This window comes from Grammomys surdaster, unplaced genomic scaffold (assembly GCF_004785775.1).
Source record: "Grammomys surdaster isolate TR1022 unplaced genomic scaffold, NIH_TR_1.0 125979, whole genome shotgun sequence".
Taxonomy (NCBI): domain Eukaryota; kingdom Metazoa; phylum Chordata; class Mammalia; order Rodentia; family Muridae; genus Grammomys; species Grammomys surdaster.
Genome location: NW_021620795.1, coordinates 1,848,181 through 1,859,938, shown reverse-complemented (window position 1 = coordinate 1,859,938; position 11,758 = coordinate 1,848,181). Strand labels below are relative to the sequence as shown.

At 40.2% G+C, this 11,758-nt stretch overlaps 1 protein-coding gene across 1 annotated transcript; it reads left to right on the top strand.

The window, feature by feature from the left end:
* The first annotated feature begins 3,083 nt into the window (after positions 1–3,083).
* Positions 3,084–8,546, top strand: Pde12 (phosphodiesterase 12). Its single transcript, XM_028754080.1, has 3 exons — positions 3,084–4,542; positions 5,743–5,821; positions 6,577–8,546. The coding sequence occupies exons 1-3, from the start codon at positions 3,238–3,240 to the stop codon at positions 7,017–7,019; spliced, it is 1,827 nt and encodes a 608-aa protein (XP_028609913.1). The 5' UTR covers positions 3,084–3,237; the 3' UTR covers positions 7,020–8,546.
* Positions 8,547–11,758: the final 3,212 nt, after the last annotated feature.

Genomic DNA, 11,758 nt, shown 5'->3' with positions numbered 1-11,758 from the left:
GTATAGCTCTAAACTTACATAAATGTTTTTAAATTTTGTGTATGCATGTTGTGTGTGTTGGGAGCATGCATATCACATAGCTTGTGTGATGTCAAAGGACAATTTTGTTGTGGAATTTGTTTTCTCCTTTGACCTTTATTCTACAGTTGTATTCTACAGTTCAAACTCAAGTTACAGGGCTAGTATAGCAAAAGCTTTTTTCTGCTTTAAGCCATCTCACTGACTGCTAAACTTGGACAGATTTTACATAAGCTCTTCACATTTTTCTTCAAACTAATTTTGAAGAAAATTATAATGAATAGCATATATAGCATGTCACAAATATTTTAAAAGCACAGAACCTAAAAGGAACAAGCTAGTTATCATGATAGTGCACATCTGTAATGCCAGCACTGAGGAAACTGAGGTGGAAAACTCTGGGCTCAAAGCCAGCCTGGGATGCACCGTAAAATCCTACTTCAAAAAGACAATAAAAAGAAGAAAAGGGAAAAAAGAAAAGAAGGGAGGGGCTGGGAAGGAAAGATAATAGATAAAAGGAAAAATAGACAAGTTGACCCTTTTAATTTTTATAAAAGGGCAAATGGAAATTATTTTGAATGCAATGCCCCATCCCTTTTTCAGTACTGGAGATTGAACCTAGTGCCTTGTGCCTGTTGGCAAGCACTCTACCACAAGCTTGACTTTTGAATTATGTGGGTAAATAACCCAAACTGATAACAAGTCCTACTCAAAACTTCTGAATGCTATTACCCAAAACTACAGTATCATTTTAAACTGAAGTATAGATAGTATATAACCAATCTGTGTGATTTACAGGCAATATCATCTACCAGAATGAAAGTAATCAAAAGAAACTAGTCTTCATATATGAATACTGGGAGATTTATAAATGATACATAGGTAGACATAATTCTGATTGGTATGTTTCTTTTTTATTGATTGACTGGTTGATTGACTGATTCGAGCTAGCACTACATAGCCCAGGCTGGTCTAGAACATATGATTCTCCCAAATGATGGGATTACAGGTATGTGCCACCATGCCTAGCTTAGTTTTGTAGGTTTCCTTTTAATTTAAAACTTAAAAGTAAATCATGTGTCTATGTTGACATATGTGTTGTTTGTGTGTGTAGGGGGTTACCATGCACACATATGTTCATGTGTAGAGTCAGATGTCAACTTCCAGTGTCTTCACTCAGGCATAACCACCTTAGTTTTTGAGACAGGGTCTCTCATTGACCTGGAGGTTGTAATTAGGCTGAGACTGTCTGGCCCAGAAACCCAAGGCTCCACCTGTAATCTCAGAGCTGGAATTACAAGCACATACCATTCTGCCTAGCATTTTCATCTGGGTACTGGGGATCAAACTTAAATCCTCTTTCTTGCATGGCAAACACTATACCAACTATGCTGTCTCACCAATGGTGCAGACTTTCTTTCTCTAAGGCCTTCTTAAATCCTCACACTTGCTAGCCAAGTACTCTGCCACTGAAGTATACCCTTAGTTTGTGTTCCTTTTTTTTTTTTTTTAATATTTATTTTATCTGTATGAGCACACTGTTGCTGTCTTCAGACACACCAGAAGAGGGCATTGGAACCCATTACAGATGGTTGTGAGCCACCAAATGGTTGCTGGGAATTGAACTCTGGGCCTCTCAGAAGGGCAGTCAAGAGTTCTTAATGCACTGAGCCATCTCTCCAGCCCAGTTTGTGTTTCTTGACACTGATTTAAGAATAAAATTATTCCTAGTCATTTCACTCCCAATATGTATTGTCAAAATCATACTATTGCCTAATCTCTCAATGTCAAGTTTCAATTACATAATTACAAGTGGGGTTATAAGTCGATTTAATAAAAAATATAGCTTCAATAATGGCATTTACAGCTGGGCATGGTGATGCACACCTTTAATCTCAGCACTCAGGAGGCAGACAGAGGCAGACCTTTGAGTTCCAGGACACCTAGGAATACACAAAGCAACTCTGTTTTGAAAAACAAAAACAACAACAAAAGGACATTTACTTATTACTTTCAAGCTTGTTAATTAAAAACAAGCTTTCCACGAGATTTGACATTTTCAGAATACTTCTTGAAAAATAAAAGATCATGCAAACAAAAGGTCTGGGCTGGTGAAATGGCACAGAGGGTAAAGGTGGTTACTGTTCCCTGGGCTCACTGTTCCAGTCAGATAGGACTTTATTTTGGTCTACAAATAAACCAAGATCATTCGTGCTAAGAGTTTTTAAAAAAATAAAAATAGAAATAAAAGTCTAGGCTAAATTTAATCTTCAAATAAAGTAAAAGGGGGAGGGGCTTAGCATCTTCGTTTGAAGAGTTCTTAATTCAAATTTTACCTGAGTTCTGTAATTTTATTTGCTAAACCTTGCAACCCTACAAAGACAAGCCCTTCCAAACTCTTTACTACTTAAAACACTAACAGCTTTCGGAAACATGTCGGGACCTTTTCTGTCAATTTACTATGCCCTGTAGTTTTGACTCTGTCTTTCTAGGTTCCGCGTTTCTACGCGATGGATACGAAACGTACCTAAAAAAAAAAAAAAAAAAAAACAAAAAAAAAACAAAAAAAAAAACTAACAAAAACCGTGAGGCTTGAGCTTTTGTATCCTCAGCTCTCCTTAGCTGGTGGAGAAACCTGGCAGGCGGCTCGGAGCTACTAAGCCGCCACAGGCTCCGCGCTTGTGCCTAGCTTCACTCAACCCGCCACACCTCGAAAAATAAGGAACTAGTCCGTCAACTGTGAAGAGTGGACGTCGCAATCCTGGTGGAGAACAGGGAACCCACACTCAGTCCTGACCGGAGCAACCGGAAATGACAGAAAGCCTAGTGTTTCCCGGAGATAAGGCTCAGTCACTTCCGGTTCCGTAAGCCTATTGTTCCCGCCCTCAGTCTGCACTTTCAACAAAATTCCAGGGTTTGGTAGTTCCCTCTGGCATTTTTACATTTCCTTTTCCCTTTGTCTTTAACCCATGTTGGATACAAACACCAAGGCACTTGAATCTCGAGACGGGCGGCTATGAGTAGAACGAACGGGCAAGTGACCATGGCGAAAGTGCGGATCGGGAACATCGCGCGCTTTATGCTCACACCGTGGCTTACGCTTGCGGCCGTCCGGAAGTCACCGGTCTGAATGGGTCTTGGAGCCGGTTGCTGCCGCTCCTCCCTGTGGACTTAACACCGGGCAACTCTGGATCTCTGATCTTGCCAGCTGCCAGATTCATGTGGAGGCTCCCAGGCCGCGCCGCGCTTCGTGGAGTCCGGTGGGTAGTGGAGCGGCGCAACCGGGCCGAAGCGGCGACTCACGAGGCGGCGCGCGCCATGGAGCGCGCGGTGGTGCGCTGTGTGCCCTCGGAGCCCAAGCTCAGCCTGTCTTTTGCGTTGGCCGACGGCAGCCACAAAAACATGCAGCGGGACCAGAGCGAGCCTCTGGGCCGAGCCCTCAGCCGGATCGCTACCAACGCCCTTAAGGGACACGCTAAGGGAGCGGCTGCCAAGAAGAGCAAGAAGAACCGAGCCCATTCTAGCGGTGGCGCGGCCTGTGCGACGACAGGGCCTGAACCGGCTGCGACCTGCGAGCCGGTAGTGAAGCTGTACTACCGGGAGGAGGCGGTGGCTGAGGATGTGCTCAACGTGGACGCCTGGCAGGACGGAGCGGTGCTGCAGATCGGCGATGTCAAGTACAAGGTGGAGCGCAACCCGCCTGCCTTCACGGAACTGCAGTTGCCGCGCTACATTATGGCTGGTTTCCCAGTGTGCCCCAAACTCGGTCTGGAATTTGGGGATCCCTCCAGCTCCGTGTTCCGCTGGTACAAGGAAGTCAAACCCGGGGCGGCAGAACCTGGGGACAACCGTCTCGCGTCATCGTCTCACTGTTTGCAGTCTTCAGCTTGGATCGAGACGGGCGTGAACGAGCGCGTATATACCCCGTGCAATGCTGACATCGGGCTACGGCTCAAGCTTCACTGCACGCCGGGCAATGGGCAGCGCTTCGGGCCAAGCCGCGAGCTAGAAAGCGTGTGTCCGGTGGAAGCCGGGCCTGGCACCTGCACTTTTGACCATCGACATCTGTACACCAAGAAGGTGACAGAGGACTCTTTCATCCGCACTGTCTCCTACAACATCCTGGCAGACACATACGCCCAGACTGAGTTTTCTCGGACAGTCCTGTACCCGTACTGTGCCCCCTACGCCCTGGAGCTTGACTACCGCCAGAACCTTATACAGAAGGAGCTCACAGGCTACAACGCTGACCTCATCTGTTTGCAGGAGGTGGACCGTGCAGTCTTCTCTGACAGCTTGGTACCGGCCCTGGAGGCCTTCGGACTGGAGGGAGTGTTCCGAATCAAGCAGCACGAAGGCCTGGCCACTTTCTACCGGAAGTCGAAGTTCAGACTCCTTAGCCAACATGACATTTCTTTTCAAGAAGCCCTGAAGTCGGACCCACTGCACAAAGAATTACTAGAGAAACTGGCTTTGAACCCATTAGCACAGGAGAAGATACTCCAGAGATCATCTGTCCTTCAGGTCAAGTAGCTCTGCCTGTTTTCTTCATACTCACCCATTAGGGACTTTCGGAGTAGAGGGGGGTGGGTATTAGTACTTGTCATGGAAAATACGTATTTCTTTAAAGTATTTTTGCTCTTGCATCTTAAAAGTGTAGTCTGTTCCTTAATTCAGTACATACTAACCTCTCCTAGTGTGCCTATCCTGCCGTAGGTTGCCTTGAACAAGATGAATAGACACATTGCTTAGTGCTTACAATCCAGGTGGACATAGGTACTTGTCATACACCGTTTTAAGAGCACTTTAAAGCAGTCACAAGTGTAAGTGCCTCCTGTTTTAAGATCTGTTCTGTCACTATGGTTAACTAGTATGTAGGAAAAAGTAATTGGCTTTTTATCTGTTTTTGCAGATACTATTCTTGTTTCATAAATGAGAAAATGTTCAAATGCCCTTATGCTGGTTCATAAAAGTAAGGAGGCCAGTCTAGCATTGAACCACTGAGATTCACCTGCCCCTTAAGTGCTGGGATTAAAGTTGTGAGCCACCATGCCCATGGTCTTTAAGGGCCTTTTCATTGTCTTTGTTCAGGGTTTTTAAGTAGTGGGCTTTGTTCTGAGTAAATGACTGTCTACCCATTTTCGAGCACCATTGTGTTCTGTACACTCCTGTATAAGTTCATTTAATTGAATACACATATCTATGAGGGAGGTGGTACGGTTTCTTTACCTTACTCCGAGGCACAATGCTGTAAATGCTAGACCGTTCAAACAGATCTGATGCCAGGACAAGTGCTTTCACACTTGAAAACAGTATTCAATCTTAATTTTGTCAACTACAATGTATTTTCTCATAATAGTGTATATTGAATGGTTATTAAAATGTTATATTTATTCATGTTGCCATACCTTAAAACTTGTATCAGATTTAAAAATTGGTATCTTAGTTTTCAAGAGACTGTGGAATAAAATAGCTCAGCCTACAGTCTTAAGTACACAACATTCTAGAGAATCAGGTAATGTGGCACCTGCCTTTAATCCCAGAACTTTGGAGGAAGAGGAAGATGGATTTTTATGCGTTTCAAGGCCAGTCTAGTTTACATAGTGAGTTCTAGGACAACCAAGAGTATACAGTGAGAAACTCTTAAACAACAAAAACCAAAACCAAAAATGTCTTCAGGAGATTGGCAGACACCAACTGAACTCTTGGTGTTTCCTATTACAGATTTCAGTTCTTCAGTCTACAATGGACTCTTCTAAAAAGATATGTGTTGCGAATACCCATCTCTACTGGCACCCAAAAGGTGGGTTTTATTCAGCTTTACAATGACTTAAACATTGAGACTTAATGTTATTAAAGCTGTGCACAATGCCGGGCAGTGGTGGCACGCGCCTTTAATACCAGCACTTGGGAGGCAGAGGCAGGCGGATTTCTGAGTTCGAGGCCAGCCTGGTCTACAGAGTTAGTTCCAGGACAGCCAGGACTACACAGAGAAACCCTGTCTCGAAAAACCAAAAAAAAAAAAAAAAAGCTGTGCACACGCACACATACACATTTATATTTAGAGTGTGTGTGTGTGTATGTGCCAGGTGGAATGTGTGGAGGTCAGAGTTGTTTCTCTTGCTCCACCATATGGGTCCCTGGGATTGAACTCAGGTCATCAGATTTGGCAACAAGCACTTTTACCAGCTGAGCTATCTTGCTAGGCCATATATTTTTTGTAAGCTTTAGCAACTTGAAATAGTCACCTACAATATCTGACATTCAAGATAAGTGTTTGATAGGGCTGGGGTGGGGGTACACACCTTTAATCACTCTGAGTTGTCTGTGGCAATGGGATTTCAAGTTCTAGGCCAACACGTATTTCAAAACTCCTATCAAAAAAAAAAAAATCAAAAGGGGTGTGGTGTGTGTGTGTGTGTGTGTGTGTGTGTGTGCATGTGTGTGTCTGTTTTGAATGTCATTCAGGTACCATAATTTGTAGGTGCAGTGTGTCCTCCCCGGGATGGGGTACACTTTAAAAAGTACTTAGCACTAATTTTGTTTGTTTGTTTGTAGGTGGCTACATTCGTCTCATTCAAATGGCAGTAGCCTTGGTTCACATTAGACACGTCTCATGTGATCTATATCCTGGCATACCAGTTATATTTTGTGGAGACTTTAACAGTACACCATCAACAGGAATGTATCATTTTGTCATCAATGGCAGCATTCCAGAGGATCATGAAGATTGGACTTCCAATGGAGAAGAAGAGAGATGCAACATGTCTCTCACACACTGTTTCAAACTGAAAAGTGCTTGTGGTGAACCTGCTTACACAAATTATGTTGGCGGCTTTCATGGATGTCTAGATTACATTTTCATTGACTTAAATGCTTTAGAGGTTGAACAGGTGATCCCATTACCTAGTCATGAAGAAGTTACCACCCACCAGGCCTTACCTAGTGTTTCTCATCCTTCTGATCACATAGCACTTGTATGTGACTTAAGATGGAAATAGATTTTGCTTCACTAACTCTGAAAGGAAGCTAGGTACTTTAAAGAAAATGTAATAAGAAACAAAGCTTATATCTGAACCTTCAATGAGTCAATCTAGACACTAAACTTAATGGTCATTCCCTACTAGTTAAGTTCCAGATGGCTTTGTTACAGAACCAATTCATAATGTTTGCATCATATCTTTATCCACTTTTTTTAATTCCCTACATTTGGAGGAAAACATATTTATGACTAGCAAGAAGAAAATTGAATTATTGTGTACGTTTTATAAGTTTTTTAAGCTGATAATTAAGATTTTTAAGTACTCTTTGAATAATCTCAATTTTTCTTTCAAAGCACATTTTACACTGAATTATGTTAATATAATTGGGGGAGGGGACATGCAGGTAAAACGTGAGAGACTTCAGAGACACATGGAATACATTAGTCTGTCACTACCTCAATTTGGTTAGAATTTATTATAATTTTGGAGTTTTAACAAAAGATTAAAATATACCATTACCAATTCTCACAGCTTCTTCGTTTTTTAGTTAGCCAGGTATTTCCCTCTAGCATTGTTTGTCAGTGTACAAATGACAGTACCATTCATCTAATTTGTCCTCTCACTTGCAGTTCAGCTCATTTTAATAGTAGGATGCAAGCACAATAGAGTGTTCAAAGGGACCGGGAACATGACTTGATCCCTTGCCTTCACTCTTACTCAAATAAAATATTTGTAAGTACACAGGGTACTTGACCATGATGATATGAAAGAATACAGCACAATTACGAGAAACTCCTGATAGAAGCTTCAGAATGGAGATGAACCATTGAGCATTTCTAAGCTAGAAGTGTTTTTGAAACTGTCAGTTTTATAAATAGGAAAAAGGGAAGCAGGCATGGTGCTTTATAGCTGTAATCCTAGCACTCAAGCAGAACTGCTTTGAGGTCAGTCCTGGTCTGGGTTACACAGTTCAAGGCCAGCTTGGGCTACATACATAGGAAAAAAGGGGAACAGTTGACTTGTCAATATCTGAAATAAGCTTTTTATAGATGTAAGCTGTCAATATCTGAAATAAACTTTTTATAGATGTAAGCATTATAGCTCGAGGAACAGAACAGTGCCACATAATTTATATGTAAAGAAAATTTTAAAATGAAGCCAACATTTTAAGATGAGAAATTCCAAGTTGTGTTTTGATTAGTATCTAGTTTATATACTTTTACCACATTTGTTCTCACCATACCTTCTTGGTAATGCTTTAGCTATTGCTTTGTGATGTTCAGGTTTAACTGTAGCATAAGCATAGCTTTCTGCGGTTAGTTTCTGGCTTAGATAGTAAAGGCCTCTCACCTCAAGAAGTCGTCTTATTTTCCAGGCTTGAAACCCATATTTCAGAATTTTTAATCTGTAAATCCAGTACCATATGAACTCTGCTCTTTTGAAAATGTGGGGCTTTTTCCCATATTCTAATGTGGTGTGTGCTTTCATATTCTGCTATGATACTCTTAGGTTAGCAAGTCTGAGAATATAAGCATTTGATTTGCACTTCACATTGAACCTTTATTCAAATTATTTAGAGGGAAATAATCATTAAAGTCGAAGTTTCTTGGGATGCTTTTAAAAAAACAAAAACAAAACAAACAAAAAAAAACTGATGAAAATTTGATGTTACCAAATTGTGCCTTCCTAAATATGGTAGTAGGTTGTTTCTCTTCCCAAGGATCAAATTCAGGGCATTCAGTTACATTCCCAGCCATATACATGCCACTTTTGAGAGTATTTCAATAGCAGTTTATATAGTCAGAACTAGTTATTTTACAAAATATTTTTTCAGTATTATTTATTTCTGTGTTGCTGGGGATTGAACCCAGACCCCTGAGCATGCTAACCATGTGTAATACTGCCAAGCTACAGCAAAGCTACAACCCTTTTCAAAATTTGGTTTGGTTTTGTCTTCAAAAAACCATGTTGACATACTTACATGAACTCTTAAGGAATTAGCAGTAATGTACTCAGCAAGAAGTCAACATACTGAAAGAAAAATGTTTGTGAGATTCATACCCATGCATTGACATCCTATATCAACTCCATGGTGAGACCGAACTGTGTGATTTACCAAACATCCCACAGCTTAAATCCTTAAATTTGATATTTGTGGATTAAATGGTATAATCAGGTCATATACGGATAGCTGAGGATATTCAGATAATGAAGTGTAAAGATTTGACTCCAGCATACATATGTGACTGGAGTGCCAAGGTAGGGAACACTCCACAAATGCTATGAAGATTATACCAAACTTGTTTGTACTCACGATAGGATAAGGTGATAATCAGAAGTGATAAAAGCTATCTTCGTGATTAAATTTTTCTATTGACATTTTTAGTAATTTTAATAATTCTGAGAAGTCTAGCAACTTTGTGGCAAACCACATTTATGTCACAAGTTCTTAGTAAAGGAAAAGTGAATATTTTAGAGTATGTTATTCTGTTAAAATCAACTCTTAAAAAGTTGTCCTAATAACACTAACAGTTTGTAATTCATTAGCAAGAATATCATTTCTGGTTACAGTATCTTTTCTTCTAAAATCTCTAGAATGTAAGGGAAGATAAAAGTTTGAAGTATTCATCATAAAACTCAATAGGGAAGTCTTCTGAAAGATGGCCAACACCAATTTTCTAAACACTATTCAAAAATGGGTTTGAAAATCTTTTGGTCAGCATACTTGCAAGAATTACTGTCTTGATTTCATTTGTAGAGAGGAAACAGTTTTAAGAGCTTTCACTGATGAAATAAGTTCTATGGTCCTATTTTTCTAAGAAATATGCCAATTCTAATAAGTGGTGGTGAGTCATTATCTGGGTGAGTTTTTAGCACTACAACATAACAATACTGGATTCTGATTACAATACCAAAGTGCTGAGGTAAAGCTTATATAAGGTTAATCATCTAAATGTATACAATCTAGTTGTATTTAATACATTCACTGTTGTGTAACTGATTCTAAGGCATTCTCATCACTTCAAAAGGAAAGCCTAAGTTACATCCTCCTTTTCTACCATTATAGATATATCATCTGCCCGTTTTGATATAAGTCTGTATTGACTTGATATGTTTTTCAGGTTTATCGGTGTTACAGTATATACCAATACTTCATCTTTTTTACAGCTGAATATTTTCTACTGCATGGATAATACATCTTGCCTATCTGAACATCTGAATTGTTATTTTTGCTATTGTGACTAGTTCTATGGGTATTTGTGCTCGAGTTTTTGGTCAAGCATCCTTTTTTTTTTTTTTTCCAAATCCTGGACTGGTGTATGGACTGGTCTGCACTATACACCCAGTCCAAACATCTGTTTTCAGAACTTTTAGAGTGTATACTTCAGTAAATTGCTGGATCATAATTCTCTTTAGCTTTCTGCAACACTGCCATACTCTCCCACAGTGGCTACACTGTCGTATACCTCCCTCGCTGCTACATACAGGTTCAGGTTTCCCTCCATCCTCACAAACTTTTAAACAGCCATCCTAGTTAATATGAAGTGATACTTTAATGACACACTTTTAACTTTGGAACTGAAGTTGTTGTAGTCACAAACATGCTTATTTTAAACAGCTTATCAAACCCCTTTTCCTGAGCCCACCTTCAGCAGTTGCTACTTATTTTTACGAGTTTGTGCCAAATAGGAAAGGCTTTACTGCTTCCTTTAAAGAAAACTGAATATCAAAGTTAAAAATACAACCTTGAGGGCCGTGGTGGTGTATGCCTTTAATCCCAGCACTTGGGAGGCAGAGGCAGGTGGATTTCTGAGTTTGAGAGTTCGAGGCTAGCCTGGTCTACAGCGTGAGTTCCAGGACAGTCAGGGCTACACAGAGAAACCCTGTCTCGAAAAACAAAAACAAAAAAACAAAACAAAAAAATACAACCTTGAGTGTAAACAAAGAAGTATGGTAAAGCTCTAAGCCCTGCACAACAACAGGCCATATTCCACACTCAGCAGTTGCAGAAAACTTACTTTTAAATTGGTCCACTTTAAAATCTAAAAGATACAGATTAGCAGATGGCAAGAATGTCTAAATATTGAGATGTTAACTTAGTATAATAATAAATTATAATGTATAATCATGAGAAGTTCAAGCTATTACAGATTTTTAAAAAAATCTCTAAATTCAAGGTAACAAACTTTAAGCCAATAAACTTAAGCTAGAATTTACCCTATTAAATTAAGGGGTAGGGAAAATATTACTTGACCACCTGTAGTGTACTAACAATTCAGATGCTAAAATTTAATTTACATAGAAACTAATTTCAAATATTAACCTTATCAGTTGAGTTAGTTGATACTATCCACTATATAACTATTAATAAGTGATATTTAAAACATTAAACCTGAGCCTGAAGAGACCACTTGTCCTTCCAAAAGACCTGGAGTTCATTTCCCAGGACCCACATGATGGATGGCTCACAACCTTTTTTAACTCCAGGTCCAGGGGGTCCAGCCTCCTCAACTGGCATCTCTGGGCTCCAGGCATGCAGGCAAAACACACCCATACCCATAAAATTAAAAATCACCAAAACCCCAAACAACTAGAAAAACCAACTGCTAAAAACAGTTGAACTGCTAGCTTAATATCACTCAATTTCCAGTCTGGTTTATTCTGATAGGACCCTCTTGTTGATTTGTCAAAACCCAAGTTCTGTGATGGTGTGTGTGTGTGTGTGTGTGTGTGTGTGTGTGTGTGTGTGTGTGTGT